This window comes from Myotis davidii, unplaced genomic scaffold, assembly GCF_000327345.1.
Source record: "Myotis davidii unplaced genomic scaffold, ASM32734v1 scaffold89, whole genome shotgun sequence".
In the NCBI taxonomy this organism is placed as follows: Eukaryota; Metazoa; Chordata; class Mammalia; order Chiroptera; family Vespertilionidae; genus Myotis; species Myotis davidii.
In genome coordinates, this window is record NW_006300372.1 from 165,174 (window position 1) to 181,640 (window position 16,467).

Below are 16,467 nucleotides of genomic sequence, written 5' to 3' on the forward strand. Positions count from 1 at the left end.
TTGGCGTGTGGGCGCACAATGGCGAGGTGCGCACGGCGCGGCTGCTGAGCGAGCGCGACGCGGCCCGGCACCGGCTGCTGGTGCTGGTCAGGGACCATGGCGAGCCCGCGCTGTCGGCCAGCGTCACGCTGCACGTGCTGCTGGTGGACGGCTTCTCGCAGCCCCACCTGCCGCTGCCCGAAGCGGCGGCCGACCCGGCGCCGGCCGACCCGCTGACCGTGCACCTGGTCATCGCGCTGGCGGCGGTGTCGTCGCTGTTCCTGTTCTCGGTGCTGGCGTTCATCGCGGTGCGGCTGTGCAGGCGGAGCAGGGCCGCCTGGGTGGGTGGCTGCTCGGTGCCCGAGGGCCCCTTTCCCGGGCCGCCTGTGGACGTCAGCGGCACCGGGACCCTGTCCCAGAGCTACCAGTATGAGGTGTGTCTGACGGGAGGCTCCGGATCCAATGAGTTCAAATTTTTGAAGCCGATTATCCCTAACCTCCTACCCCAAGGCGCTAATGAAGAAATAGAGGAAAACGCCACCTTCCAGAATAACTTCGGATTCAATTAGGAATCTCATCATGATGCAGTGTCTTTTGTAAGATCTTTAGTTCCTCCAGGTACAGAGTTTGAGAGCGTCACGGACAAAAATCCTAACTTTAGGTATAGCCTGGATTTCCCTTTTGGGTGTCGGTGGCACACTGGGGACCAGTGTGAGGTGTGTCTGAACAGAAGCTTAGGAACCAGCGAGTTTATGTTCCTCAAACCAACTGTCAGCAAGTTTATGGGTGAAGGGGCTGGTAGGGACACCGAGGAAAACTCTAACTTTACAAATAATTTTGAGTTCAATCAGGAATATCATCTTGAAAAGACCTGATAAATGATGATATACATTCGGGTATTTCCCAACCCTTGCTTTCACAGAAGGGCTTACATATTCACACATTCATAATTATTGCCATATTTATAGTTATTGCAACCTGTTGAAGTATTTCATATTCTGAATCTCTAGGTGTTTTTGTTGTTTTGTCAGGTTTTCTCCCTCACATTTTGCATGATCCTACAATAGCAGAGCACTGGCGTTTCTCGGGATTTCGGGGTAAGATTTTTGGAAGTTACAAATGTTTTCAGATTCCTGATATTTTAGCTTGTTCACTGATACATTGTTATGATTAAGAGAATTGTGTTTAATGATTATCATCAGCATGAGTCTAACTAATGTAAATGATGGCTTTTAGTTTTAAAAATAATTTTCATTTATGCAAAAATTACTGTGACCTTGTAAATTATTTGATTCCTGTAATGTTGTTTTAAAAACACTGCCGTAGTTTTTCAAATGAACTAATATTTTAGTTGAGCTGAGTGTTTTCTTTCAAAATTGAGAGCATTTAGTTAGACCACCTGCTATAATTTTAAATGATTCAATTCCTGTTAAATAGAAAAAAGTAGAAAAATATTGGTAGACTTATGATTACCTTTTTATAATAAATGGTTTTGAGTATGTAAATGATTCTCATTCTTTTAATATACACTTGATTCAAATATATTCAATTAGAAAGAAAGCAAATTAACATCATTATGCCAGCACTCAAAAGCAGTTATTAATATTAAGTCGACATCATTCTAAAAATATTTCTATGATTTAACATAAATTAATAGATGGAAACAATATTGTAAACTGGACCTATAATGCATGGCTAGCTCTGTAATGAAAACTATCAGATTTTATTTGCATATAATGAGACTGTAGAACTCATTATATGAAACTATAGAACTTGCTTGAGCTTAATTAAATAATCCCTATGAGGTTAAAAACAATATTAATATATTAACATAATTTAACTGCCTGCTTTAGAATGAACAAGTCAAACCTTACACTTTTACCCTCTTCTCACCTTATTTTAGACTTTTTATTATACTAGTGTATATGCATATAACATATAAAGTGTATATTAAAAGGGCAATTCTCATAATTGCTTAGACATTTTATGCTGTAGACATTTAGTTTGTTATATGGTGCTACAAACTTTTCAATATTACTCAAGTCTGTACAGATGTAACACCTTTTGAAGCATGTGTTTCCATGCTATTTACTTCCATATTTCTAAATAATATGCTTATAAAATGCTTTCATTCAAATTTTAGATATTATCCATTTACTTTTCTTCAGGGGCATGTGCACACACACACATACTTGCACATTTTTTCTACCCACTCGTCTCTCATAGCAATATTATATAAAATTCTGTTTTAATAGTGTTTATATAATTATGTCTATGGAAATATCGCTTACAATTGAACCTCATGATGTACTGAGATTTTGTTTCTTTTCTTTGCCTCATTTTTGCGTTACTTTTCTATGTACAAATTTTTAACTTATCCCTATACTTCCTAAAGTCTAAAACTCCTCATTGTATTATTAAACTCACCAAGAAATCTCTCAGTTCCATTATTTTTTCTTGGAGCCATCCTGGAGCTATCCAGACTCCTGCTCAATTGTCTATTATTTGCTCTGTAGACCTGTTGTATAGCTGGCAGTTTGGAACTTGCTTTATCCATCATTCTGGGAATTTCTTTTGTCTCCTGAACTTAATTTCATATTTTGGACTTTATGTATTCCTCCTTTTTGGTTTACTGCCTTGAGTTCTGAAGACTATTTGGCAATACATTTATTAATTTTTTGAACATGTGAAACTTTCAGATGTTAGAAAATCAAATTTTTATTTTGTTTGGTATAGAATTTTAAGTTAGGAATTATTTGCTGCTAGCATTTTGAAGGCATTCCTTGACTTGTCTCTCTGCTGTTTACTTTTCTCCCATTTGTTTTGTCTTTATAGGTCCATTTATTTTAAATTTTTGCTCTCTATTGCTTAGATGAGGTTTCAGGAGGGAATTGAGATAAATTGGTGTGCCCAAACAGGAATGAAATGCAGTCTTCACTGTTATTTTATCCCAGCTTTCCCAGACCTCAGTCATTTCTATTTTTTCATCCTTTGGTTTGCTGTATTTCATCAGATGTAGTTCTTTAAAGGAGAGAGAGAGAGAGAGAGAGAGAGAGAGAGAGAGAGAGAGAGAGAGAGAGAGAGAGAGAGAGAGAGAGGAGAAGACCTTCTATACACTCCCATCAGAGGACAGAACCCAGGGTAACCTGGGTATGTGCCCTGACCCAGAATCAAACCTTCCACCTTTTGCTGTATGGGGCATGCTCCAATGAACTGAGCCGCACCAGCAGGGCTACATGGTGTATGTCTTAAATTCTCACATACTTGAGAAGTACAATTTTTCTGGGCATAAAATTTTTCAGTCAACTTTCTTTTCCTCATAGATTTGTTGACATCAAATATTACATTAGTCATTTCATCATAGTTTCACTATATTTTTCTATAAGTAGGCTACATTTCATTCTTAAGTAGTTCTTTTCAATAAGGTCTCATGAATGCTAATGAAATGTTTTATTATTTTTCCCCATTTGCTGCATTGTTTTCTTTATATTTGACCAACATCTTAGCTAGGTATAAAATTATTGAGGCATAATTTCTTTCCTTCAGAACCTGGTAGAGATTTCCATTGTATTCTAGTATTAAATGTCGATGAGGATTAAGTTTGAAGCCTATTTTCATTACCTATAGGTTACTTATTTTCTACTTTTAAACTCCATTGTCTTCCTCAGGTTATGTCTTGATTTTGATAATTTTGTATCACTATTTCCTGGAACTCAGTGTACCCTTTCAATCTGTTTCACACAGGTATCTTCAAGATTGTCATTTGTTTATATTTACTATGTACAACTGGTTTCTAAATCTGATACTTCCATTGTGTGAAGTTTGTGTGGATCAATTTTGGCTGCATTGTTTCTGATTCTTCTTATTCATGTTGTCTTTATTTTTTGTGACTTATATGGTTGATTACCCTTAAATATTTATTTGTAGGGTGTCCTCAAAGCCTAGGCTGTATGGTCCAGATTTTCAGTAGTTTCAGCCAGGATTCTAGAAGCACTATCAGTAAGGGAACCACCACAAACCAAATTTATGATTTGAGGTTCCTTGAAACTCAATTTATGAATATTCAAAATACAAACACACATGAGGACCAAACCTAGGCACAAATTCCCAGGCATGGTTTCTTTTCTTTTTCTTCTGCTCTACTTAACACCAGGAATCCTTCTATACAATTCCCTGGCGTTGGAGGAAGGGGTCAGGTTTAGAGTTGTTGGTGTTATACTGCTTTTATATTGTTGATATAGGCCTGTGGGGTCCTTTAAAATGGGGAGGGTTTTCCCACAGTATGCTGCACCTTTGATTGGCCTTGCGTCTTGATTTATATTTCTTTAACCCCAAATAGCTTCAGGTCAAAGCTTGTTGGCAAATATTTTCAAAAGCTCTGTGGGCTTATAATAAGTTTTGTTATCCTGACACACTGTTACCCCATATTACAGGCTTTCATAAAAAATGGGCACCCTCACCAAGTGGTTCAGTTGGTTGGAGAGTCATCCCATACACCAAAAAGGTTGTGGGTTTGATTCATGCACATACCTCGGATGCTGGTGATCCCCATGAGGGTCAGGGCATATATGGGAGTTTTGCACACCTCTCTCTCTCTCTCTCTCTCTCTCTCTCTCTCTCTCTCTCAGATCAACAAACACATCCTTGGTTCAGGATGTTTTTAAAGTTTTAAAAGGAAATAGAATAGATACAGATACTAGACATGTTTGGGAAGCATCATTGATTCACAGGGTCTTGTCCCAGCAATTGGATTTATTACTTTATTGCTTTGAGGGCTAAGCTTTCAGTAAAAAAAAAGAACTCTTTTGGCTACAAAACACACCACCAATATGAAGAAATAAAATCGTATGCTCTGCTAATAACTAATTAAATCAATTTATTTGACCCTATCTGTTTCTACTGGCAATAGGGGCTACAGGTGTGATCCAAGTGGGTATGATATATACTACTAATTTTACTCAAATATATGTCTCCTCCCCTTATTTACTACAAATATACCTCCAATGTTTTAGCTGCCCATGTGGATATGTGTGTTATAGATTATATTTCCCAACCACTGTTGTGAGTGGGAGTGGTTTTGTAACTAAGTTACAGCCAGAGAGAGGTACTAAGCCCTAGTGCCATGGAATACTTCATGAAAGTAGTCTTTAAAAAGGAAGGTGCAGTCTTTTCTTTCTCCTATTTGTTAGTCTGAATAGAAATTTAATGGCTGGATATTAGACAGTTATCTTGGACTATGAGGTGAAGGCCATGTTCTGAAGATGGTAAAGCAACAAGATGGAACAAGACTGGGTCCCAGATATCATGGGGCGCAATTCAGCCACTAGTTTTCTTTTATGAGAGAAAAATAAAAGTCTATATCGTGTAAGCTATTGTTGTTATGGGCTTTTCTATAGCTTCAGGCTGAAATTATATAGAACATATTCATATGTAGAAATTACATAGAATGTAATTCTAGCTGATATAGTAAGCTTTAATAAAGTGATATTTAAGCTAAGAACCAAAGAATGAATAGAGAAATTGTGAGACTTACATGCATATTTTAGAAATCAAAGTTTATTGAGAACAGGCAAAGCAAACAACTAAAGATTTAAGAATAAACTACCTGCTATTAATAACAGGTGAGAAAAGAAGTTATTGCATCTAAGAAATAAGTACAGAAAGAGGGCTCTTGTAAAGTATGAATGTAATAAATGGAAGTTTTAATAGAAGGGCTTGAAGACAGAATTAAGAAAATATCCCAAGTAATATTGCAAAAGTATTTAAAAATATCAAACAGAAGAGGGGAAAAAAAGCCACAACAAATTAAGTGTCCATGGCAGAGGTCCAACATCTGAATTGTAGTACTAACCCCCCCGCCCCTGAAAAAAAAAGCAGAAGAATTTCAATGAAGTAATTCAAGAAAATGTCTAAGAGCTGTAGGAAATTAGTTTCCTAGTTGAAAGAGCTTACCAATTTTCCTGTACAATGGATGAAAATAAGCTCAAACCAAGACCCATCAGTGTTAAATTTGGACAGTGACAACATACTACAACAAGAAATAAAAATACAGGACACATATAGAAGATATAAAATACCATTCACTTTCGACTTCTCAACAGTCATTGATTTAAGGGGCGCATTGACAAAATATTTTTAAATTATGAAAATTATTTTCAACCTAAAACTCTATAATCAGTCAGACTTCCAATCAAGTTTGAGGGTAAAGTTAAAATAATTTAATACACTTAAGGTCACATCATAATTTAACTCTCATCTACCATTCTCTACTGGAAGACCTGAAAATGAATGGGTAATCTAAGAGAGAGGAAGTCTGAAGAAATAGAAAGAGGATCAAAAACAGAATAGAGGTGAAATGAATCTCTAGGTGATGTTGAAGGATGATCCCAAGATGACACTTGTGTATCAAATATAGACTAGTCCAGGTTGGATGTGTCTGAGAAGGCATTTTGAAGGATATCATCAAGTCCCCTGACACATATTAATTGGATGAAACTATTGGATGATGTGATCTATGAAAGCTACCAAACAAACAAATAAACAAACAAAAGAAGAAGAAATAAAATCCTAGAAAAAGGAGATCCATCAGACTGGCTATCATCAACAAATCAACAAACGACAAGTGCTGGAGAGGATGTGGAGAAAAAGGAACACTTGTGCACTGCTGGTGGGAATGCAGACTGGTGCAGCCACTATGGAAGACAGTATGGAGTTTCCTCAAAAAGCTACAAATGGAACTCCCATTTGACCCTGTGATCCCACTCCTCATTCATGGATAATTGAGACCATTATAAACTTTTGAACAGTAATAGATACAGAGGCAGAGCTGCCTCAAACAGATTGTCAAACTGCAGCGGGAATGCCGGGGAGGGTTGGGGGGCGGGAGATAGGGGGGTAAGAGATCAACCAAAGGACTTGTATGCATGCATATAAGCATAACCAATGGACATAAGACACTGGGGAATAGAGGAGGCTAGGGGACTGTCTAGGGCTGGGGGAAAAAATGGAGACACATATGATACCCTTTGTAATAAAAAATAAAATTAAAAAAAATAAATAAAAGAGACAATGCTGCAAAATAAAAAAAAAAAGAAAAAGAAAAAGGAGATCCAACCGAATAAAAGGCAAAGAAAAATTCCAATTCCAAGAATGATAACAAAGGGAAATCCCAGAGTGATAGCTGTGCAGCAGATGTAGATACCACCCACCCAATTTAAGGGAAAATTGATATTTTGGAAGATATTGGAATAACCATGTGCAAAATTGTACTGAGAGGCAGTCAGAAGTGTGGGAAGAATACATTGTATATATAAAGAAAACCAAGTAAATGAAAAAGCAAAGCAATTGTTAACCTCAAGAAAAAAGTGAGAAAAAATATAATTAAGACACAGCAATGCTCTTAGAATGATACTGAGAGTGAAAGAAGACATTAAAGTTCCTTGAAAGTGTATAAGAGCTAAAACAGAACCCAACATAATAGAGTCAACTGATAATGTCTAAAATGAATTAATCAAAATATAGCAGAAAACAGATTAGTAGGACAAGAAATAACTAAAAGTTAAAATTGGCTGTCTATTGGAAACAGAACAGGAAAGTGAGGAGGAAAGGGGCAGAAAACTATTGTATTTTATTATAAGCCTCTTAATACTATTAGATTTTGAACCAAGGTTATGTATTATTTTGAAGAAGTGAGTTTTAAAAGATAAGTAAATAGATACTTTGAAACTCTCCCTATGAATAAAAATTAGATAAAATACTAAACATTACTAATAAGAGTAGGGATATACCTAAAGATAAATAACATAATGAAGGCATAATAAATTTAAGTGGTTTTTAAATGAATGGTTTTAAAAATAAAATACAAATTACTTTTAAAGAAAATAAAGCCTGTATAGAGTAATAACCAAAGTAAAATGGAAAAGAGTCAGATCTACCATGAGTGAACCCACCAAACCCAACCCATTTAAGGGCAAGTTGTAATTAAGCATGTAGAAACAGATGGTATGGATATAAAAATTAATCTGTTACAAAAAATGGAGGGAAATCTTCCATACCCATTCTATAAGGCTGGATATTTTAACACCAAAACCACAGATGTTAAACACACACTCATGTGCATGCAGGACAACATGGGCCAGGAAAATCCTAAAACACTGTTGACACATCAAATTCATCTTTGCACTAAAGCAATAGTATGTCATGGATAACTGTCTTTATATCAAGAACTCAAGAATTAAAAAGCTAAAGAATAAAGGTACAATATCAACACTTCAAAAATTACAATATGAAACCATAAAGAAAAAGAAAACTTTCTTGATCGAAAAGGGAGCATTTACCCCAAGTAGAGATCAACCATCATAGCGAAAATTGAAATAATAGGAGCACTTGCACAAAAGTAAGAATGAACTGCTTGCTATTGTTAATGTGAAGAGTATTCATTGCATATCCTTGGAGACGCTGGCCATTGAAATTATATGTGAACAATAATCTAAATCATATTATTACTTAAAGTGGGTGAAGGGTGAAGGTTGGGGTACAGAATGTGTTCCAGAAAATATCCTGGGTAAAGAGTAAAACCAAAACGGATTATTGAATTCACAAAAAACTGGGGAAAAGGCCCCGTTACTCTGCAGTATGAACAGCACCACTGTTACACAGTTAACAAATAAAGGTTGACTTTTTGATGAATTCTTCGTTTTCGTATATACTCTTTACTATCAGTTTTAAAAGCAGGAGAAGGTTTTTTTAGGATCTACTCCTGATGAGAATTCAGAGTTTAATTTCATGCCCCCCCCCCGATTAAGAAAAACATTGATTTTTTCTATGAATTCAGATTATAAGAGGAGAGGACGATTAAGCACTTGCTAGCATTACTGTGACCATTTGAGGAAAACGATGGAATGGAGCAGCAAAGACCCTGGGGAACATCCTCCTGCTGGTCTTTTAACGCGCCATCTTTTCGCTCTATTCTTGAAAACGGGAATAACGTCCACAAAACGCAAGGTGGCGCTGCTGGCTAAAAAGAGACAGAGGAAAAATACTCGCTTAAAGGGCGTTGCAGATTCCACTGTTCATAGAAAACTGGCCAGTCAGAAAGGACGAGGAAAGGACACCTTGGTAACCGGAGCCGGGGGAAGTGGGGGTCCCTCCCCACACGCCTGGCTATTAGAAGCTCATTTCTAAGGGTTCCGTTGCTGCCATTCGGAAAGCTGCTTGGGGCTGAGTGACAGCGGTTTTGAAAGACCCATGAAAAGAAGAATGGAGGCCGGAGTGGAGCGCGCGGTGCAGAAAAGGCAAGTCCTACTTCTCTGTGTGTTTCTGGGCGTGTCTTGGGCTGGTGCTGAGCCGCTTCGGTATTTTGTGGCGGAGGAAACCGAGAGAGGCACCTTTCTGGCCAACCTAGCAAACGACCTGGGGGTGGGGGTGGGGGAACTGTCAGCTCGGGGATCTAGGATCGTTTCAGACCAGAACGTGCCATTTTTACTACTCAATCCGCTTACTGGTGATTTACTGCTAAATGAGAAATTAGACCGAGAGGAACTGTGCGGCTCCACGGAGCCCTGCGCGCTGCCTTTCCAGTTGTTGCTGGAAAAGCCTTTGCAGATTTTCCGTGCTGAACTATGGGTCAGAGACATCAACGATCACTCTCCAGTGTTTCTAGATAGAGAGATGCCCTTGAAAATATTAGAAAGCACCACCCCGGGGGCGGCATTTCTCCTAGAAAGGGCGCAGGACGCAGATGTTGGAACCAACAACTTGAGAAACTATACCATCAGCGCCAATGCCTATTTCCATGTTAATGTGCATGATAATGGGGAGGGGACTATCTATCCGGAATTAGTACTGGACCGCGTGCTAGATCGCGAGGAGGTGCCTGAGCTCAGTTTAACCCTCACCGCCCTGGATGGCGGCTCTCCGCCCAGATCCGGGACCGCCCTCGTGCGCATCCAGGTGGTGGACATAAATGACAACGTCCCTGAGTTTGTACAGTCGCTCTACAAGGTGGAGGTGCCAGAGAACAGCCCTGTTGGCTCCCTGGTTGTCTCCGTGTCAGCTAGAGATTTAGACACCGGAAGTTATGGGGAAATAGTCTATGCATTTTTTCATGCCACTGAAAGAATTCTCAAAACGTTTCAAATCAATTCAACATCTGGCAATCTTCATCTTAAAGCCGGATTAAACTATGAGGAAATGCAAACTTACACACTAACTATTCAGGCCAAGGATGGTGGGGGGCTTTCTGCAAAATGTACCGTGGTGGTCCACGTAACAGACATCAATGATAACGCTCCGGAACTACTCATGTCATCACTCACAAGCTCCATTGCAGAAAACTCGGCCGAGACTATTGTGGCTGTTTTTAGAATTAGAGACAAAGATTCGGGTAACAATGCAAAGACGGTGTGCTCCATCCAAGAGGATCTCCCCTTCGTCCTGAAGCCATCGGTAGAAAATTTCTACACCCTGGTAACAGAGGGACCGCTGGACAGGGAGAGCAGAGCCGAGTACAACGTCACCATCACCGTCACCGACTTGGGGACCCCAAGACTGAGAACCCAGCACAACATCACCCTGCTGGTGTCCGACGTCAACGACAACGCCCCCGCCTTCACCCAAACCGCCTACACCCTGTTCCTCCGCGAGAACAACAGCCCCGCCCTGCACATCGGCAGCGTCAGCGCCACAGACAGCGACGCGGGCGCCAACGCCCAGCTCACCTACTCACTGCTGCCGCCCCACGACCCGCGCCTGCCCCTGGCCTCGCTCGTGTCCATCAACGCGGACAACGGCCGCCTGTTCGCCCTGAGGGCGCTGGACTTCGAGGCGCTGCCGGCGTTCGAGTTCCGCGTGGGCGCCACGGACCGCGGGTCCCCCGCGCTGAGCAGCCAGGCGCTGGTGCGCGTGCAGGTGCTGGACGCCAACGACCACGCGCCCTTCGTGCTGTACCCGCTGCAGAACGGCTCCGCGCCCTGCACCGAGCTGGTGCCCAGGGCGGCCGAGCCGGGCTACCTGGTGAGCAAGGTGGTGGCGGTGGACGCGGACTCGGGCCAGAACGCCTGGCTGTCGTTCCAGCTGCTCAAGGCCACGGAGCCCGGGCTGTTCGGCGTGTGGGCGCACAATGGCGAGGTGCGCACGGCGCGGCTGCTGAGCGAGCGCGACGCGGCCCGGCACCGGCTGCTGGTGCTGGTCAGGGACCATGGCGAGCCCGCGCTGTCGGCCAGCGTCACGCTGCACGTGCTGCTGGTGGACGGCTTCTCGCAGCCCCACCTGCCGCTGCCCGAAGCGGCGGCCGACCCGGCGCCGGCCGACCCGCTGACCGTGCACCTGGTCATCGCGCTGGCGGCGGTGTCGTCGCTGTTCCTGTTCTCGGTGCTGGCGTTCATCGCGGTGCGGCTGTGCAGGCGGAGCAGGGCCGCCTGGGTGGGTGGCTGCTCGGTGCCTGAGGGCCCCTTTCCGGGCCGCCTGGTGGACGTCAGCGGGGCACCGGGACTGTCCCAGAGCTACCAGTATGAGGTGTGTCTGAGGGGAGGCTCAGGAACCTCTAGCGAGTTCAAGTTCCTGAAGCCAATTATTTCTAATCTGCAGTCCCAGGGCACCGGGAGGGAAGTGGAAGAATATCCTGCATTTCGGGATGATTTGGGTTTCTGATAAATAATGGAAAATAAATGCGAGTGTTGTGTCTGTGAATACATTCCTAAAAAAGTTAGCATGTGTTACCTGTGGAAGATTGGTTTCACATTATTTCAAGCATTTTTAAAGCCACAGAATTAGTTTGGTTACACAGGGAAGGACCTAGCTTTAGCCCTAAGAACCCTCCACAAAGCATGGAATTCATGTCTCTGTTTGATCTCTATAACAGTTATGCATTCTGTGTAGTCTATTAAGTAATGATAAATGTTTGGATGTTGTAAATTAATTTTCATTTTCTTCAAACTTTATTGCTTGTTTATTTTCTGAGTTGATTTCAGTGCTGTAGATATATACTTGCTTTAAGTTTTAGAAGCACAGATTATACAGTATCTTTTGAAGTTTTAAGAAAGGACTGAGTATACATCACACACTATTTTAACATTTTTAATCTTAGAAGTAAACCTCCGAGGAGAGGTATTTTTGAAATGGGCAAGTAGATATTCATAGAGGTTCAATAAAGTCAGTAAGAACACCAATGAATAAACGGCAGAATTGAGTATCTTTCCTAAATCTTTCTGCCACTGGGACCTTGCTGTGATGCTGTACTCTTTTCTGGCATTAGGTATCACATTGAAAGTTTCTCCATAATTAAGGAGAAGAAATACTTTTCTCTTATTCACATTCCTGTTCGGTCTTTTCTATAATTAGAAGTAATAGTGTATATATTGGCTTGTGGTTTTATTTTCTTAAAAACTAATAATCCGGCTTTACTGAATTAATTATTTAATTACTAGAGGCCTGGTTCATGAAATTCGTGCACCAGGGAGGGGGGGGTGCCCCTCAGCCTAGCCTGCACCCTCTCCAATCTGGGACATCCCTCTCACAATCTGGGACTGCTGGCTCCCAACCGCTTGCCTGCCTGCCTGCCTGATTGTCCCTAACCGCTTCTGCCTGCCAGCCTGATCACCCCCTAACCACTCCCCTGCCAGCCTAATCGATGCCTAACTGCTCCCCTGCTGGCCTAGTTGCCCCCAACTACCCTCCCCTACCAGCCTGGTCGCCCCTAACTACCCTCCCCTGCTGGCCTGGTCACCCACAACTCCCCTCCCCTGCCAGCCATCTTGTGGCTGTGGGCACCTCCATCTCTGAGGGTGGGGCAGTCAATTAGCATATTCCCTCCTTATTGGCTGTGGGCACCACCATCTTTGAGGGCAGGACAGTCAATTAGCCTATTCCCTCCTTATTGGCTGTGGGTGCCGTCATCTTTGCAATGGTGTGAGGATGTATTAGCATATTCCTTATTTATTAGATAGGATTATTATTAAAGCATTGATCTAACTAAATCTCAAGTAAAAAAATGGAAAGGTCAATTTTTGCTTTTTTCTTGTTATCCCAATATATGACCTTCATTTCACAGAAAAGATTAACTCTGAATAGAAATATTACATAATTTTGATTTCTTCAGTAGTTTATTAATTTTCTCACATTGTAGTAATATTTCTGTGGTGGTCCTTACCTACCTTTTAAAACACATTTCCTCTTTTAATTTGAAAGTTTGTTTTTTTAACCCTCTTATTCAATATACTACACTGCTGAATCAGCAAAGTATAAGAAAAAGAATCATTTTAAATATGTAATAATAAAAAGAAACAACTTACAATTAAGTTATTTAGAGGTGCTTGGGGGTTAAGGAGAAGCTTTGTTATAATAATCTGTAACTGCTCTTTCTTAAACCTTGTCCAGATCATTTTTCCATGGCTGTATTCTGAATATATTATAAATCAGTGCTGGTAACTCTTAAAATAGTACTCTTACTATGTGTTACTAATGGGATATAGTCTACGGACAAAAAATTCTCACAGCATTCAAATTCTAAATTGTTTTCATACTGTCAGGATGAAATTATCCAGTTTTCTTACTTCTAACAAATCAATGACATGGAAAAGGGGAGGAGGGAATTTTCAACAATAAAATAAATGTAATGTGTGGTTAATCTTGTTTGGATCTTGATTCAAGGAACTGTGTGAGAATTGTAGAGAATGTGAATACAGATGCATATTAAATAATATTAACCTAATTTCTTAGGCATGATATAGCATTGTAGTTGTTTTTTTAGGCCATTAAACATTAGAGGTATATGATGAAGTATTTATGGGTGATAATTTAGCTTGGGATGTGAGAATGTTAGGGAGATAAACAATTATGACAAAATATTTATAATTGTTGAAGCTAGTTATGAGTATGTGGAGGTCCATCATTCTATTCTCCTTCTTTGTGGTTTTGAAGTTTTTCAAAATAAAGGTTATTTTTTTAATTGGCACTGTAAGAAGAAAAGTGGAGTTAACAAAAATAGGACATTCTTCTGAATACAGAATCACCACTGCTCTCACAGATCATACCTCTATTAGATAAACTCTCCAGCCTTTCATTGTGTCATCATTTAAGGTAATAACTTCTATCTGAGCTCATTCTGCTCAAGCATTCTTCTACCACTTGAATATTGGGTGTTTTTCTAGTCATGGCAATGGACTCATGTAAACTCAGCTACCTGGTGGCATCAAATTACTTGCCTGGTGTGTGTGTGTGTGTGTGTGTGTGTGTGTGTGTGTTTAACCTGTCTCTGCCTCATTTTCTTATCTGTGTGGGGAGAACTCACAGCAACCCTAAATAATAGGTACCATTATATTATAATGTCCACCTTACAGATGAGAAAGCTGAGGCAGAAGTTAAATAATTTGTCCAAGATTCATAGATAGCTACTAATTGTTTCCATAGTCCCTGGCAAAAAAGTACATTCTGAAAGTTTTCTATGTTACTCCAATTATATATTTAAAGAATTTTCCTGCATACATTCTTTCTTCTCAGCCAGACTAATATATAACAATTTTCTTTTTGCTCCAAACTCAACATTAGTAAAGGTAAAAAGTCTCTACTAATGTCATTTCCCTTGTATGGTCCTCAGACTATTGTCTGCACCGTAAGGTCCACCAATAGTAGAGTTAGAGTTGTAACTTGTACAGTACAGGCAAGAGTGAGAAATAGTGCATCCATTTTCATCCCAGAAAATGTACTATCCTGTGAGGACGCGTGGTGGCGCTGCAGGATAAGAAGGTACAAACCGGAACCGCAGCTGCGGCTCCATGAACAGACCAAACTTCACCAGCAGAGCCTGGAAGCCCACTGGGAAGCTAGGGCGCCACAGGAGGAGGACTGGGTCCCCTAAAAAGGACTGCTCACTGGGATATTTCCGAGGCATCCTGTGCAACACTCAGTCTCAGATACGGAGTTCTGCACAGCTCCGCGGAACCACCTCGCCGGAGGCCGTGCCAAGCAAGCACAATGGAGGCCAGCAGGAAGCCCATTTGCAGACAAAGGCAAGTCCTATTCCTTGTTCTCTTCTTGGGCGTATCTCAGGCGGGCACTGAACCCAGGCGCTATTCTGTGGTGGAGGAAACGGAGGGGAGCTCTTTTGTAACCAATTTAGCAAAGGACCTGGGTCTGGGGCAGAGGGAACTCTCCAGGCGGGGGGCTAGGGTCATTTCCAAAGGGAACAAACTGCATCTGCAGCTGGATCAGGCGACCGGGGATTTGTTGCTAAATGAGAAACTGGACCGCGAGGAACTGTGTGATCACACAGAGCCCTGTGTGCTGCGTTTCCAGGTGTTGCTAGCGAATCCCTTAGAGTTTTTTCAAGCTGAGCTGCAAGTAATAGACATAAATGACCATGCTCCGGTGTTTGTGGAAAGAGACATGGTGCTGAAAATATCGGAGAGCAGTCCTCCTGGAACTGCATTTCCTCTGAAGAACGCTCAGGACGAAGATGTAGGCCGGAATAATATTGAGAACTATGTAATCAATGCCAACTCCTATTTCCGGGTCCTCACCCGAGAACGAAGCAGCGATGGAAGGAAATATCCCGAGCTGGTGCTGGACAAAGCGCTGGATCGGGAGGAGGAACCTGAGCTCAGGTTAACCCTCACAGCGCTGGATGGCGGCTCTCCGCCGCAGTCTGGCACCGCTCAGGTCTACATTGAAGTCGTGGACATCAACGATAATGCCCCTGAATTTGAGCAGCCGTTCTATAGGGTACAGGTCCCGGAGGACAGTCCCATAGGTTTCCTGATTGTCACGGTCTCTGCTACGGATGTAGACATAGGAGTCAATGGGGAGATTTCCTATTCACTTTTCCAGGCTCCAGAAGAGATTAGGAAAACCTTTGAGCTCAACCCCCTGACAGGAGATATTCGACTGAAAAGACAACTTGATTTCGAAGCTATTCAGTCCTATGAGGTCATTGTTGAGGCTAAAGATGCCGGAAGCTTGTCTGGAAAATGCACCGTTCTGACTCAGGACCTGGATGTGAACGACAATGCCCCAGAAGTCACCATGTCCGCACTTACCAGGCAGATCCCTGAGAATTCACCGGAGACGGTGGTTGCCCTGTTCAGTGTTTCTGATCTTGATTCTGAAGAAAACGGGAAAATAAATTGCTCCATTCAGGACAATCTACCCTTTCTCCTAAAATCTTCCTTGGAAAACTTCTATACCCTGGTAACAGAGGGACCGCTGGACAGAGAGACCACGGCCGAATACAACGTCACCATCACGGTCACCGACTTGGGGACCCCCAGGCTGACAACCCAGCACAACATCACCCTGCTGGTCTCCGACGTCAACGACAACGCCCCCGCCTTCACCCAAACCGCCTACACCCTGTTCCTCCGCGAGAACAACAGCCCCGCCCTGCACATCGGCAGCGTCAGCGCCACAGACAGCGACGCGGGCGCCAACGCCCAGCTCACCTACTCGCTGCTGCCGCCCCACGACCCGCGCCTGCCCCTGGCCCCGCTCCTGTCC

General features: G+C 42.0%; 3 protein-coding genes across 3 annotated transcripts in view; all 3 read left to right on the forward strand.

The window, feature by feature from the left end:
- Positions 1 to 3,042, forward strand: part of LOC102753939 (protocadherin beta-17-like) — a 5,971-nt gene extending 2,929 nt beyond the window's left edge. Inside the window, exon 2 of the mRNA XM_006777030.2 lies at positions 2 to 3,042. Coding sequence (XP_006777093.1) covers positions 2 to 548 — 547 coding nt within the window. The 3' untranslated portion in view covers positions 549 to 3,042. The remainder of the gene's footprint in view (position 1) is intronic.
- Positions 3,043 to 9,038: 5,996 nt separating this feature from the next.
- On the forward strand, positions 9,039 to 11,632 carry LOC102756545 (protocadherin beta-7). Its single transcript, XM_006776946.2, has one exon. It carries the CDS (start codon positions 9,226 to 9,228, stop codon positions 11,626 to 11,628), a length of 2,403 nt encoding a protein of 800 aa, XP_006777009.1. The 5' UTR covers positions 9,039 to 9,225; the 3' UTR covers positions 11,629 to 11,632.
- A 2,953-nt stretch (positions 11,633 to 14,585) lies between these two features.
- Positions 14,586 to 16,467, forward strand: part of LOC102754219 (protocadherin beta-13) — a 4,043-nt gene continuing 2,161 nt past the window's right edge. The window contains exon 1 of the mRNA XM_015572600.1: positions 14,586 to 16,463. Within this exon, the coding sequence (XP_015428086.1) occupies positions 14,950 to 16,463 (1,514 nt within the window). The 5' untranslated portion in view covers positions 14,586 to 14,949. The remainder of the gene's footprint in view (positions 16,464 to 16,467) is intronic.

What these genes read in the sequence shown, in the direction of transcription:
- LOC102756545 (XM_006776946.2), top strand. Translation starts at nt 9,226, where the DNA reads ATGAAAAGAAGAATGGAGGCCGGAGTGGAGCGCGCGGTGCAGAAAAGG.